General features: G+C 43.9%; 1 protein-coding gene across 1 annotated transcript in view; it reads left to right on the forward strand.

Annotated features, from left to right (window-relative positions):
• Nucleotides 1-16303, forward strand: part of CFAP61 (cilia and flagella associated protein 61) — a 244628-nt gene that overhangs the window by 146734 nt on the left and 81591 nt on the right. The window contains exon 19 of the mRNA XM_061126429.1: nt 14249-14347. Coding sequence (XP_060982412.1) covers nt 14249-14347 — 99 coding nt within the window. The remainder of the gene's footprint in view (nt 1-14248; nt 14348-16303) is intronic.

Below are 16303 nucleotides of genomic sequence, written 5' to 3' on the forward strand. Positions count from 1 at the left end.
AGCCTTTCTGAGCAATGTCAGGCCTTTTGGGGGGATCAGCTAATTGCCATATTTTGTGGGTTCTCTGAGCCTCTGGGGTAAAAGATGTTAAACAGGAAGCTCTTTCTCCATGATCGCATGAAACGTAAACCACACATGTGGACCAGTAACAGAGTCAACTGCTCAGCCTCCAGCCTCTGCAGTCAGCTCATTTTCAAATGATGACATCGGCCCCTGTCTTGGTTTGCATTCCTGCAAATGCTGAAAACAAAGAATTTGGTGCCAGTAGTTTATTTGGAGGTGATCTCTGAGAACTCCCTGAGTGAGCAGGTCAGATGGGACAGGCAGGGAAGCCAGCAAAGCCCCCAGATCACGTGCCTTTGGGTCATTGTAGACACTGCGGCTCAGTGCTGCCAGGACCTGCGGGGTCACAGCTGGGAGCGGTCCCTCTGTGCTCAAGGAAGCAGGTATTTACCCACCAGTTCTTGTCCATCTGGTCACTCTTGGGCTATGCTTCCATCCTGTCCCTCCAGCTGCCACGGTCAGGCGGTCACCCTGGGCAGAGAAGGCAGAAAAGCACTGAGGCAGGAGGATCATTTACAGGGGATGTGTGTGTGTGTGAGGGGGTCCCCTGCTAACCTGGTTCCTTTTGTTTGTTCTCCTTTCTTTCTGTTTTTAAAAATACTTATTTATTTATTTGGATGTGCCCAGCCTTAGTTGTGGCAGGCAGCATCTAGTTCCCTGACCAAGGATGGAGCCCAGCCCCCTGCACTGGGAGCGTGGAGTCTTAGCCACTGGACCACCAGGGAAGTCTGTGTTCTCTTTTCTTAATATTCATACCATTGCCCTTTAACGACGGAGAAAGCAATGGCAACCCACTCCAGTACTCTTGCCTGGAAAATCCCATGGAGGGAGGAGTCTGGTAGGCTGCCATCCATGGGGTCGTGAAGAGTGAGACACGACTGAGTGACTTCACTTTCACTTTTCACTTTCATGCATTGGAGAAGGAAGTGGCAACCCACTCCAGTGTTCTTGCCTGGAGAATCCCAGGGATGGGGGAGCCTGGTGGGCTGCCGTCTATGGGGTCACACAGAGTCGGACACGACTGAAGCGACTTAGCAGCAGCAGCAGCCCTTTAACGAAGTGCGCGGGTCTAGACGAAGGCAGAGGGAAGAGAGGCAAGAAGAGAAAGCTCTGTCAGGAGGCTTTCCTGACCTCCTGCCACCTCTGTCCCCAGGCATCCTGGAGGCTCTAGAGAGAACCCAGGCGTTCTGCTCCACGAGAAACCTCAGTGGGAACAAAGTGGACAAGAAGGTTCCTGGGTAGGGAAGATCCCCTGAAGAAGGAAATGGCAGCCCACTCCAGTACTCTTGCCTGGGAAATCCCATGGACAGATGAGCCTGGTGAGCTACAGTTCATGGGGTAGCATAAGAGTCAGACATGACTTCATGACTCAAACAACAACTTTTTGTATAAGCAACAGTTTGCAAAAATTCCAAACTCTCCAATTCTATAATCAAAGCTACTTTTCTGGGTAAGGGTGACTAGGTGGTAGTTATAAAAAGACCCTGAGACCCTGTTCCTGTGGTAACAATCCAGCAGAGTTGCAGTGCACCCAAGGAATGTGTATTTTTAAGACTCACCAGGTAATTTTGACACATAGCCAGGTTTAATCACCATTTATGGAGACTTTTCCTCAAACTTGGCAGTCTTACCCATAAGGAAACCTATTCCCGCCCCACCCCCCCCACCCCCCCCCCCACCCCCGCGCCGTGATTGCTCATTGTAATTGAGCTGTTTTTATGGGCTGTGTCTTCCAAACCACATTTTCTGATTCTCAACAAATCATATAACTTCTAAGTCTCATCGTTACTTTGGGGCTTACCAGGCATCATTATTAACATATCATTAAACATTGCATAGCTGAAGCCATTGCCCCAGGTTCATAGTAGTTACGTGTTGAATTGGACCCAGTAGAAAGCATTTCACAAAGCTTCATGCTTCAACTATTCACCCTTAAGAATGAAGGCCCAAGAAGATACCCACCGAGCATGAGGAAACCTGCCTTGACTGTGTCAATAAAGCTTTCCTAACCTCCAGTATATGCCCAAAGCAGAGCACCCTCCTCACCCTCCCCACCCAGAAGTGATCTCACTTGCTTTTTAAAAACTATCCAGAGGTTTTGGGTTGTTGTGTTTTCATTTTCATTCATTTCTATGCATATTTTGATTTCTTCTATGATTTGTTGGTTATTCAGAAGCGTGTTATTTAGCCTCCATATGTTTGAATTTTTAATAATTTTTTTCCTGTAATTGAGATCTAATCTTACTGCACTCTGGTCAGAAAAGATGACTGGAATGATTTCAGTTTTTTTGAATTTACCAAGGCTAGATTTATGGCCCAGGATGTGATCTATTCTGGAGAAGGTTCCGTGTGCACTTGAGAAAAAGGTGAAGTTGATTGTTTTGGGGTGAAATGTCCTATAGATATCAATTAGGTCTAGCTGGTCCATTGTGTCATTTAAAGTTTGTGTTTCCTTGTTAATTTTCTGTCTAGTTGATCTATCCATAGTTGTGAGTGGGGTATTAAAGTCTCCCACTATTATTGTGTTACTATTAATTTCCTCTTTCATACTCGTTAGCGTTTACCTTACATATTGCGGTGCTCCTATGTTGGGTGCGTATATATTTATAATTGTTATATCTTCTTCTTGGATTGATGTTTTGATCATTATGTAGTGTCCTTCATAAATGACCCAATCAAAAAATGGGCCAAAGAACTAAACAGACATTTCTCCAAAGAAGACATACAGATGGCTAACAAACACATGAAAAGATGCTCAACATCACTCATTATCAGAGAAATGCAAATCAAAACCACAATGAGGTACCATTACACGCCAATCAGGATGGCTGCTATCCAAAAGTCTACAAGCAATAAATGCTGGAGAGGGTGTGGAGAAAAGGGAACCCTCTTACACTGTTGGTGGGAATGCAAACTAGTACAGCCGCTATGGAGACCAGTGTGGAGATTTCTTAAAAAACTGGAAATAGAACTGCCATATGACCCAGCAATCCCACTGCTGGGCATACACACTGAGGAAACCAGATCTAAAAGAGACACGTGCACCCCAATGTTCATTGCAGCACTGTTTATAATAGCCAGGACATGGAAGCAACCTAGATGCCCATCAGCAGATGAATGGATAAGGAAGCTGTGGTACATATACACCATGGAATATTACTCAGCCATTAAAAAGAATTCATTTGAATCAGTTCTAATGAGATGGATGAAACTGGAGCCCATTATACAGAGTGAAGTAAGCCAGAAAGATAAAGACCAATACAGTATACTAACGCATATATATGGAATTTAGAAAGATGGTAACGATAACCCTATAGGCAAAACAGAAAGAGACACAGATGTGCAGAACAGACTTTTGGACTCTGTGGGAGAAGGCGAGGGTGGGATGTTTCAAGAGAACAGCGTTGAAACATGTATATTATCTAGGGTGAAACAGATCACCAGCCCAGATTGGATGCATGAGACAAGTGCTCGGGGCTGGTGCACTGGGAAGACCCAGAGGGATCGGGTGGAGAGGGAGGTGGGAGCGGGGATCAGGTTGGGAAATACATGTAAACCCATGGCTGATTCATCTCAATGTATGACAAAAACCACTACAATATTGTAAAGTAATTAGCCTCCAACTAATAAAAATAAATGGGAAAAAAAACTATCCAGGTCTTTTTATTTATTTATTTTTATTTTATTTTTGGCTGCACTGGGTCTTTGTTGCTGCATGGTCTTTCTCTAGCTGTAGCAAGTTGGGGTTACTCTTTGTTGCGGCACATGGGCTTCTCATTGTGGTGGCTTCTTGTTGCAGAGCACAGGCTCTAGGGTTCATGGGATTCAGTACTTGTGGCCCACGGCCTTAGCTGCTCCATGGCATGTGGAATCCTCCCAGACCAGGGACTGAACCTGTGTCTCCTACATTGGCAGGCAGATTCTTAGCCACTTGACCACCAGGGAAGCCACCTCTCATTTGCTATTGAATTCCCACAATGCTTGTTTTTTCCAGTCTTGAGGAATGATTCTGATTCTGTCTTGTACTTTGCAATTTCTCGTGTGTGAAGGGTTTCCAGTTTGCCTTTTATAGGTGCCATCTTGGTATTTATACCTTGCATGTGCTCAAAGGATAAATGTATGGCATTTTTCAGTTCAGTTCAGTCGCTCAGTTGTGTCTGACTGTTTGTGACCCCATGGACTTTGCGACCCCCGGGAAGCATGCCAGGCTTCCCTGTCCATCACCAACTCCCAGATTTACTCAAACTCATGGCCATTGAGTCAGTGATGCCATCCAACCATCTCATCCTCTGTCATCCCCTTCTCTTCTGCCTTCAATCTTTCCCAGCCTCAGGGTCTTTTCCAATGAGTCAGTTCTTCGCATCAGGTAGGCCAAAGTATTGGAGTTTCAGCTTCAGCATCAGTCCTTCCAATGAATATTCAGGACTGATTTCCTTTAGGATGGACTGGTTGGATCTCCCTGCTATCCAAGGGACTCTCAAGAGTCTTCTCCAACACCACAGTTCAAAAGCATCAATTCTTCAGCACTCAGCTTTCTTTATAGTCCAGCTCTCACATCCATACATGACTACTGGAAAGACCATAACTTTGACCAGATGGATCTTTGTTGGCAAAGTAATATGCTTTTTAATATGCTGTCTAGGTTGGTCATAACTTTTCTTCCAAGGAGCAAGCATCTTTTAATTTCATGGCTGCAGTCACCATCTGCAGTGATTTTGGAGCCCCCCCCAAAATAAAGTCTGTCACTGTTTCCATTGTTTTCCCATCTATTTGCCATGAAGTGATGGGACCAGATGCCATGATCTTCATTTTCTGAATGTTGAGTTTTAAGCCAACTTTTTCACTCTCCTCTTCACTTTCATCAAGTGGCTCTTTAGTTCTTCTTTGCTTTCTGCCATAAGTGTGATGTCATCTGCATATCTGAGGTTATTGATATTTCTCCCAGCAATCTTGATTCCAGCTTGTTTTTCATCCAGCCCAGCATTTCTCATGATGTACTCTGCATATAAGTTAAATAAGCAGGGTGACAAAATACAGCTTTGACATACCCCTTTCCCGATTTGGAACCAGTCTGTTGTTCCATGTCCAGTTCTAACTGTTGCTTCTTGACCTGCATACAGATTTCTCAGGAGGCAGGTCAAGTGGTCTGGTATTACCATCTCTTGAAGAATTTTCCACAGTTTGTTGTGATCCACACAACAAAGGCGTTGGCATAGTCAATAAAGCAGAAGTAGATGATTTCTGGAATTCTCTTGCTTTTTCTTTGATCCAACGGATGTTGGCAATTTGATCTCTGTTTGCTCTGCCTTTTCTAAATCCAGTTTGAACATCTGAAAGTTCACAGTTCATGTACTGTTGAAGCCTGGCTTGGAGAATTTTGATCATTACTTTGCTAGCATGTGAGATGAGTGCAATTGTGTGGTAGTTTGAGCATTCTTTGACATTGCCTTTCTTTGGGATTGGAATGAAAATTGACCTTTTCCAGTCCTGTGGCCACTACTGAGTTTTCCAAATTTGCTGGCATATTGAGTACAGTACTTTCACAGCATCATCTTTTAGGATTTGAAATAGCTCAACTGAAATTCCACCACCTCCACTAGCTTTGTTCATAGTGATGCTTCCTAAGGCCCACTTGACTTGGCACTCCAGGATGTCTGGCTCTAGGTGAGTGATCACACCATCATGGTTATCTGGGTCATGAAGATCTTTTTTTAGTTCTTCTGTGTATTGTTGCCACCTCTTCTTAATATCTTCTACTTCTGTTAGGTCCCTACCATTTCTGTCCTTTATTGAGCCCATCTTTGCATGAAATGTTCCCTTGGTATCTTTAATTTTCTTGAAGAGATCTCTAGTCTTTCCCATTCTATTGATTTCCTCTGTTTCTTTGCATTGATCACTGAGGAAGGCTTTCTTATCTCTCCTTGCTATTCTTTGGAACTCTACATTCAAATGGGTGTATTCCCTTTTCTCCTTTGCCTCTTGCTTCTCTTCTTTTCACAGCTATTTGTAAGGCCTCCTCAGACAACCATTTTGCCTTTTTGCATTTCTTCCCTTGGGGATGGTCTTGATCACTGCCTCCTATACAGTGTCACGAACCTCCTTCCATAGTTCTTCAGGCACTCTGTCTATCAGATTTAACCCCTTGTATTTATTTCTCATTTTCACTGTATAATCATAAGGGATTTGATTTAGGTCATACCTGAATGTTCTAGTGCTTTTCCTTACTTTCTTCAATGTAAGTCTGAATTTCACGATAAGGAGTTCATAAATTGAGCCACACTCAGCTCCCGGTCTTCTTTTTGCTGACTATATAGAGCTTCTCCATCTTTGGCTGCAAGGAATATAATCAATCTGATTTCAGTATTGACCGTCTGGTGATGTCCATGTGTAGAGTCTTCTCTTGTGTTTTTGGATGATGGTGTTTGCTATGACCAGTATATTTTCTTGGCAAACCTCTATTAGGCTTTGCCCTGCTTTATTCTGCACGCCAAGGCCAAATTTGCCTGTTACTCCAGGTATTTCTTGACTTCCTACTTTGGCATTTCAGTCCCCTATAAGGAAAAGGACATCTTTTTTGGGTGTTAGTTCTAGAAGATCTTGTAGGTCTTCATAGAACCATTCAACTTCAGCTTCTTCAGCATTACTGGTCAGGGCATAGACTTGGATTAGCGTGTTATTGAATGGTTTGCCTTGGAAACAAACAGAGATCATTCTGTTGTTTTTGAGATTGCATCCAAATACTGGCATTTCGGACTCTTTTGTTGACTATGATGACTACTCCATTTCTTCTAAGGGATTCTTGCCCTCAGTAGTAGATATAATGGTCCTCTGAGTTAAATGCATCCATTCCAGTCCATTTTAGTTCACTGATTCCTAGAATGTCGATGTTCACTCTTGCCATCTCTTGTTTGACCAGTTCCAATTTGCCTTGATTCATGGACCTAACATTCCAGGTTCCTATGCAATATTGCTCTTTACAGCATTGGACTTTACTTCCATCACCAGTCACATCCACAACTGGGTATTGTTTTTGCTTTGGCTCCATCTCTTCATTCTTTCTGGAGTTATTTCTCCACTGATCTCCAGTAGCTTATTGGGCACCTGGCGGCCTGAGGAATTCGTCTTTCAGTGTCCTATCTTTCTGCCTTTTCTACTGTTCATGGGGTTCTAATGACAAGAATACTGAAGTGGTTTGCCATTCCCTTCTCCAGTGAACCGCTTATCCTTGTTTGCCGCTTATCCTTCTTCATCAGAAGGCAGACAGAATGAAACCACAATCACAGAAAACTAACCAGTCTGATCACATGGACCATAGCCTTGTCTAACATGAGCCATGACGTGTAGGGCCACCCAAGATGGACGGGTCATGGTGGAGAGTTCTGACAAAACGTGGTCCACTGGAGAAAGGAATGACATTTTTACTTCATGTATGTAGAGAGGAAAACATCTTAAATCACTTCCTCTAAATCATAAAGCAAAACTCAGTTTTATTTTGTTCTTTTTGTTGGAACTCCCAAATTTTGGTCTCATTTGTTCAATGGACATTTCAAGCATTACACTCATTTTCTTTTTTTTTTTTTGGTAAGGATTATGTTTTAACCTTCATGCACAGATACATAAGCTTTTCCTCTGAGATCCTGCTCCCCAAGTCTCCCCCGCCCAACTCCCCTTATCCTAACCACCAGCCTCCCTCCCCTGCCAGGTCCCTGGAGAATCCACAGGTCACCAAGGTCATGCCAGGCAGGACATTGTGCCTGATTGTGGATCCAGTGTTGATAAGAGATCCTTGACGCCACACACAAGCCTGGACGCAGGCAGGTTTAAGCGACTTCTTCCTTGGCCCTTTCCTCTGGGCTCCATCCTGGTTCCTCCAGGGGCTTCCAGGAGCAGGGGAGACATGCAAGACGGCATCCACTCGGTGAAGACTGACTGTGTCCCTTCTTAAAGGGTTTAGGATCATTGATCACAGGCTTCTACCCATCCAGTTTTCCCCCGGAGGTCAGAGTGTACAGTTACCGAGAGCTTTGTGGCTACACAGGCAGCTGCTGTGTGTCATTTTGACTCACACAACAAAAATGAAGTCAGTGGTCAAGGACATTGTCCAAAAGTCTCTTTTGTAATCTAAGCAGGAAAAAATATTGCAGAAGGAAGTTAAACATTTTCCAGAAGAAAAGCTAGATTCTCTTAATAGGTTCTCTACTCATAAGAAATATTTCTCTTTGATTTGCTTTCTCCCTGTATTTTTCCTCTCATATTGTAAGTCCACATAACTCCTAACTTTGAAATTCCACCATTTTATTCATTTTGTGAAATCACGTGGTATCATTAAGACCAGATTAAGTCTGAGTTATTCTTGGACTAGTCAAATGTGCAGTTTGCTTAAATATCCATCTCGAGCTGGGATTCACCGTTCAGTTGGCAAATATTTTTGTCATTGTGCTGAGCGATTCAGAAAGCAGAGATTTTAGTAAATTAAAGTGTAACATTTAGATTGATATGGGATAATTGGTTTCCCTCCACATTATCTGTTTGTTTGAATAAAACCATTAATGGAAACAGTTAATTAAATTACTTGCTTTGGTTGTGCTAATTATGCACCCCCCCAGGAAATCAGCAAAAACATAAAAATAAAAAATAATATGCATTCACTGGCAGGTTGACAGGTTTCTACTGCCCAGAAGGGTAAGAAACCTGAGAAGCATTGTGTTTCTTTTATCGTGTTCACCATAACTTGGCAATGTGACCCTCTTTATGTGAAGGATAAGAACGTTTAGACCTAATTCTGTAGCTGTCCTTCCAAAGCATGGAATGAAACGCAATACCTTTTACTTATTTCCCTGGATACTCTAATCCCTCCCTGCCTCACAAGTGTCTTTGAGCCGTTCCTCCCTCTGTATCCACAGCAACATGAAATCCCACTGGAATTATCTGCTGTGAAAATGCAGGTGCACTTGTTTAATGTTTCATTGGCCTGAGCACTTCACTTGAACTTTTTTTTTCTTTTTTTTTTTGGTTCCACGGCATGATGACCTTTGATTTCAGAGTGGAGGGCTCACGGTGATGCTACATTTTGTTTTCACGCATAAAGCCGATAGTGTGAGACCCAAGATAGTGCCTTTTCCGAGGTGCCACTGCTTCTGCCATCTCGTCTAACACATGTCCATACCCAAATGCCCCCGTGACCCCCTCTTCTGTGTGCAGGAACTTTTTGATTATTGAATATTGAAATAATATTGAATTTTGAATATTGAAAGAATAAAAGCCTTAAATGTTTTGTCTCCATATTTCATCTGAAGAAAAGCTAAGATCTATATGTACATGAGAAACACTATGATGATTGTGGATTGATACTCTTGTGAAAGTCGCTCTGGTGTCTGACTCTTGGTGACCCCAGGGACTGTAGCCCACCAGGCTCTTCTGTCCATGGGATTCTTCAGGCAGTAATACTGGAGTGGGTTGCCATTTCCTTCTCCAGGGGATCTTACCAACATGGGACTCGAACCCAGGTCTCCCACAATGCTGGTGGATTCTTTACTATCTGGGCCACCGTAACTATCTAAGAGTATTATATCTAAGAGTATTTTATAACTCTCTCAGAGTATTCTAAGAGTACCTAAGAGTACTATAACTAAGAGTACTATGACTATCTAAGAGTATCTGATACTCAGTTATAAATTTAAGAAATTAAATATTTGGATGTTTCTAAATCAGGCTGACAGAGATTGCTATAACAGAAAGATATGAGGTTGGAGATTAAATGGAAATGCTGGTGGTAATTTCATATAAAGGCATGAAAGAGTCAGGAACTTCATGGAACTGCAAGAAGTTGACTTTCAAAGAACAGTGGGGAGGCAAGGTTATGCCCCAAACATAGGAACTGAGATACCAGGCTCATGAATTTGAACTTAATGTTTTGGTCATGAAAATAATTAACATGCATTGAAAATGTTCAGTGTAACAGGAAATATTCTCAGTGTTTTATAGGTGCTATTTAATCTCATCCTCACATCCCTCATATGAGGAGTGAGGCTTTATTATTTTCATTTCACAGGCCAGAAACTGAGCCACAGAAAGGTTGAATAGCTTGCCTGAGGCCAAAGAGCTAGAAAGTGCTCCAGCCAGGAGTCCAGTAAGGCAATCTGACCCCTGACCCCATGGTCTTAGCCACACTGCTCTGCATTCAGCAAAGTGTTGAGTAGATACGGGGACTTTAAGCCAGGAACAATTAAGCTTGGATTTAATTTAAAAAGAGTTCCCAGGAAGATAGACAGGAGAGATACTTGTGCCAGAGAGACTAACCCTGGGACTGTTTTCTCTAGGCAAGAAGGTGAGCTAAGGCAGTGTGTCCTGAGAATGGCAGGTGTTGGGTGTTCAAGAGACATGGACAATGCAAACATAACTAGAGGTGGTGACCAGTTGTGGGGAAGGAGAGGGAGGGTAGGAGCCCCAGGTTCCCAACTTAAGAGGGGATCAGTTGACCATGCCTTTGATGAAGTTGAGAGAGAAGTGGGAGGGGGCCACAGACCCATCCCATTGTTTAGACACGTACTGAATTTGGTATGCCTGTGGAGTGGCCACATTAGGACTGATGGGCATCTGGAAATTAGATTTCTAGCTCAGAAAAAAAGTATAATTTAAAGATGTAAGATGAAGTCATGGTGGTCGATTCCACCACCTGGTCAATCCCAGGCTAAGCATGGAGCCTGGGAAGCTTGGCAAAGGGTAGATGGGCCATGGAGGAGGAGATGGTGAAGAAAGCAGTCTTCAAGGAGAACCTCAAGACAGTGCGGTCTCAGATTGAGAGTTCTATATGTTAGCTTCTGGATGGGGCCTCCTCCATGGCCCCAGCCATCTCTATGTCCTCCAGCCCTCCCTCCTCAGGATTACCATCAGCAGTGGTGCCTTACCCACCATTGCTAGTCCATGGGTGAGCCCCAGAACCCTGCACACATCTCTGCCTTTTTCTTCAATCAAACCCTGTGGAGTCGACTGTCCACTTCCTGCCTGGACCCTGGATAATATGAGGATCTTCCCTCATTCCCACCCACCATTCCTTTACAAGTCAGTGTGTAGAGACTTCTAGCAGCCACCCAGTATTTATTCTGTACTTTGTCTTAATAACAGAACCCTGGGCAGTGTGGTTCTTGGAAAACCCAGTGTGTTTCTCTTTGAAAAACCACATCTCCCAGCCTTCCTTGCTGCTACATAAGGCCATGTCACTAAGTTCTGCCATGTCAGCGGACGGACCACATGAGACTTTCAGGGAAGCTCCTTAAAGAGCAACCCTTGCTCCCCATTCCTCCTCCCTTCCGCCTATAGTGTGGATGTAGGGTGGATGTGATGGCTGGAGCTGCAGGAGCCACTTTGGACCTGAGGTGACCTTAGGAATGGAAGGCACGCAAGAGCAGTAGAGAAGCAGGGTCTGCTGATGGCATGGCTCCACCGTATCAGCACGAGACAGGTCACTTTCAGGTTTCTTAAGTACAGCTGAAAGAGAAATTTGCTGGGAGAGACAGGAGGGGAGCTTGAAGAGGAGACAGGGTTGATGGGGGACCTCTCTCTTCTGAATCGGAGCGGGAAGGAACATTGCTCTTGTTGGAGTATGTGGAGGTGGCAAAAAGGGAAATGGGGGAGGGATCCTGCCGGGGTGGGGGGCTCTTTTCTGTTTTCCTTATGACATGGGAGGTGTTCTCACTTGAAAACGAGACAGGGCATAGTAAGGAGAATGAGAAAGGGTGAAATGGCAACCCTGAAGAGTGGATGAAGAATCAGAGAAGCCACAAGGGAGAGCACAGAAGGAATTTGGCTGAAGCTAAAGCACAGGAGTAAATAAAAATAGATAAAAATTAATGAATAGATAAAAATTAAGAAAATGCCCCTCCTCTAATCTTTTGGTGAAACCTTTAACTGTATAATATAATTCAGGGCAATGCAGGGCAGTAATTTGGCAAATTAAAGTCATTTTACAAGTGGTCCATGTTGTTAGTTCAAATTATTCAGTGCCAAAGAGATTGTTTCTGTTGTAAAAGATATTGCTGAATAATCACTAAGCCTCCTATTCACACAGAGATGTGAAGGAGGCCTGCATATAGATGTTATTTATATACATAAACCACATTTTGATCACTTAGCCTCCAAAGCCCAAATAAATTTTGACCACACGTGAGTATAAACACATATTATTATTTGCATTTTCCATTAAATGGTAAGAAATCAAAGGCCTATGATTGGTGTCTTTGCAGACTGGCAGCCCTAAGTAGTTGGGGTTAATTGTAACCTTTATGTTATTTGAATGGATTCAAAATTATTATTGTTAGAGGATAGATGTTCTTGGTTTTCTTTGTATCAAATAAGAATATTCACCTTTAAATGACACACATCCCTAGAGACTTTAGAGCAGACCCTTTCATAATATTTAGCTACTTTTAAATGTCAGGTGCAGTTGAGTTTATTCCATTGCCGGCCGTGTGTGCCCTCACCAAAAGGCTCCAGCTTTTAATGGTACTTAACAGATTGTCAGCAAATTGATAGCATTTCCACGTTTGGAAATTTTCCAGTTCCCTCCTGGGTAAGGAGGGCAGGTGTTCTTCTCTAACTTGGAGATGGTTTCTTTTTTGACATTGGTTGGTATAAGGGGAGGGGTGAACCAAGAAGAGATTTTTAGGGGAAAAAAATACCTTCCTCGTCCTGCTGAAGGCCAGGAGAAGATCAGCTCACCCAGAAAATGTTGCTGACTCGACCTGGAGGGTAGATCTGCCCAGCAGGAGAGCTGTAAATATTTCAGGGAGACCTAGAGGGAAGGAGTGCTGAGAAGCGCCCACTTAACATGTGTGCTGAGTAGACTGCTCACCACCCCCCAGGCCACTGGTCTCTGGGAAACCTGGGTGAATGCAGTGGGTGCTACTTGGGGTCAGAAGGCAAGGTTTTCATTTCTGGTCCAGCTGATTCTGACCTTCCTGACCATGAAGAAATTATCTACCATTTCCAACCTTGATTTTCTTCAGTCTGAAATACAGATAAATGCAAACCTGCCTCCTGCCCCCAGCAGAAATTGTCTTGAAGATTAATCTCGTATGACGATGCCCATAAGGGCACCTTGAGCCCTGGAAAGCCTGATGCGAATAAATATAAGGCAGCTTTGCTCTCAAAAGGAATCCTCCAGCATTCTCTCCTCTGTGATGCGGTGGCCTCCTGATTTGAGTAGTGACAAACATCTGAAAGTCATAAATCTATTGTTGACTGTGGGAATTAGATGACCTTTGCATCCTTGTCCACAGTTTGGGGTCTTACAGGGCAGTGGAGACCAAGGTTAGATGAGAAGATGCTGGAGCCAAACGACCTGGTTCACATCCTACCTCCAGACTTCCTGGATGTACTGTCTTGGGCAAATTGCTTTGCCTCCATTCCACACAGTAAAGTCAGGGTAGTAATAGTACTGCTTCAAGGACTCGGGGAGGGCCTCGCAGAACCCCTGAGTGCAAGCACTCAGCAAGTTTTCACTCTGGTGGTTAGGGTTCCATGCTGTTTCTCAGAAGTCATCTGAAACTCAAACTTTGCTTGTGTGTGTGTGTGTGTGTGTGTGTGTGTGTGTGTGTATGTGTGTGCGCGCGCGCGTGCGCACTTAGTTGCTCAGTCACATCTGACTCTGCGACCCCATGAACTGTAGCCCACCAGGCTCCTCTGTTCATGGGGATTCTCCAGGCAAGAGTACTGGAGTGAATTGCCATGCCCTCCGCCAGGGGATCTTCCCCACCCAGGGATGGAACCCAGGTCTCCCACATTACATGTGGATTCTTTACCATCTGAACCATGAGGGAAGCCCATGAATACTGGCGTGGGTAGCCTATCCCTTCTCCGGGAGATCTTCCCAATTTTGACTTACACTAAATCTGCCTGCTTCCTCCTAATTTGCAGTTTGATTTTGTTTTACTCTGAAAAGCAAATTTTTAAAAATTAATGTTCTGCCTTCACAGGATGGCAGTTTGGGAAGTTCGTGTCATTAACTGTTCCAATGCCCTCTTTCTCCTTTAAATGGTTGGTTCTCTTGAAAGGTTTTTGCAAAAAGAGTTGCTATTGTCAAAGAAAGCAGCAACAATTAGAAGACATGTGAAATAAGGTTCAGTTGAATTACAATGAACTTTCACAGAATTGTGCTTTACCTTTTTTTTTTCTTCTTTCTCCTTAGCTCTCATCTGAAGTTCAGTAATCTCACCTTGATTTCAACCTACGGACTCCCAGGAAAAAAACTTCTGGGCAATGAACAAAGGAAATTTTTAGCAAATGAGTATGAATTTCATTTTTAAAAGTTTATTTTATATGAGCATAAAGATGATTTACAATGTTGTGTTAGTTTCAGGTGTATAGCACAGTGATCCATTTATACATATATCCATTCTTTTTTAGATTCTTCTCCCATATAGTTATTACAGAATATTGAGTAGAGTGCCCTGTGCTGCACAGTCGGTCCTTGTTGATTATCTATTTTGTATATAGCAGTGTGTATCTATTAATCCCAAACCCCCAGTTTATCCTTCCCCTGCTTTTTCATACTGAAGCCTAAATGCCCTCATTTATGTGCTGTCCTTTTTCTGCTAAATAGTAGAAAAGGGAAGTGGTGGGCTTTTCTTGTGGGTTCAGACTCTCTTTAGGAGATGCAAATTCAAGTTCAGAGTGAATGGCAGGGTTGGGATGATGCTGGCCTGTTCCAGACATCTGAGACGAGTCTGCTGACCCAGACACCACCAACACTCAGGTTCTGAGTGACACTCCAGGGCAGGGGAGCTTGGTGACTGTATTTGCATCAGAACAGGCAACCTGCTGGAGGGAGCTAAAGGTTGGGTACCTCCCTGGGGAGAGGGTCTCAGACCCACCCAGCCCTCTACCACCCGAGGTTGATGAAGCAAAGGTCTTTGGAGCTGATCAAGGCAAGCATCAATGTTTCTGTCCCCGCAGAATCAGTCTTTGACAACATCCTTTCTAGAAAATGCCATTTCATTATCACTCAGCTTCCACTCATTTTAATTTCCTGAGCAAAGCCTGGGTACAGGCATGATTAGGCTCCCTACCTTTAGAAACAATGTCCCAGTTTCTCCAGGAACGAGGGAGGAAATTGTTCTCGGTTGGGGGGTGGTGGTGGTGTTAATTTTAGATCCCTGAAGAAGGATCCTCTTTCCTCTGTGAAAAAGGCTGATTTTGCTGTCAGACAGTGACAAAATCAGCAGCCACCTTGCCAGCAGAACCAGGCTCATTTTGACCCAGTACTTTTAAAACCAGACTATAAACTTCAGGGTTTTGGTAAGGACATCATCAGAGCACCGTCAGAAGGGGCTGGGTTTGGAGCCAGGTCGATGGAGGTTCAGATTCTGCCCCCACCACAAAGGAGACTTCATCTCTCTGTGCTTTGAGGGATTTGACTGTGGATCATGCTTGGCTAAACCAGCCTCACTGGAGTTTTGGGTTAAAATCAGTCTAATGCCTGGCTGAGCAAGGACAGTCAATCCATGCACACCCTTTCCCTCACTTTCTGTCTTTCCAAATGACACAATTCCCAGGAAATACCCATGTTCCGAATCATTGTCTCACAACGAGTGTAATTCAGTCGGCCTGGCCAAGGTTTCCTGTCAGTCTCCAGGCCAGGTGTGTTTTAGAAGAGAACAGATTTAAAAAAAAAAAAAAATAGAAGAGAACAGATAGAGAGTGAGACTCTGCCGGCCTGATTCTGCAGGGACCTGCGTGTGGCTGGCAGTTGGTCACCTGGTGCCTCTGCCCCTGTTTTTCCCCCCCATCCATGCTATCGGCCCAGTCGCCAGAAAAAGGCTGCAGAAACGTGAATCAGATCACGTCAGCTCACCAGCGGCCAGGAGCTGCTCTGTCCAGCCCCCGCAAGCCACATGTGGCTACTTAAGTTCCAATTAATTACAGTTCAGGGGGATTAAAGTTCAGCCCTTCAATTACTTGAGCCACTTTTCAAGTGGCCGACTAACCACGTGTAGCTTGTAGCTCTCCTATCAGACAGGCCAGCTGCAGAAGGATTCTGTCATCACAGAAAGTTCCAGATGCTCCATCCAGTCTGAAGCCTGTCCTTTTCTGCTGACACTTCTAACCCCCTCTTTTACTATGTTTGCCCTTTTTCTCTCCACTGTAGCCTCACCAATCTCCTTAATGATTCTCAAACACAAGAGGCAAGTCCCCACCTTGGAGGTCTTTACTCCCCGGTGGCTCAAATGGTAAAGAATCTGCC

Source organism: Dama dama, chromosome 23 (assembly GCF_033118175.1).
Source record: "Dama dama isolate Ldn47 chromosome 23, ASM3311817v1, whole genome shotgun sequence".
Taxonomy (NCBI): Eukaryota; Metazoa; Chordata; class Mammalia; order Artiodactyla; family Cervidae; genus Dama; species Dama dama.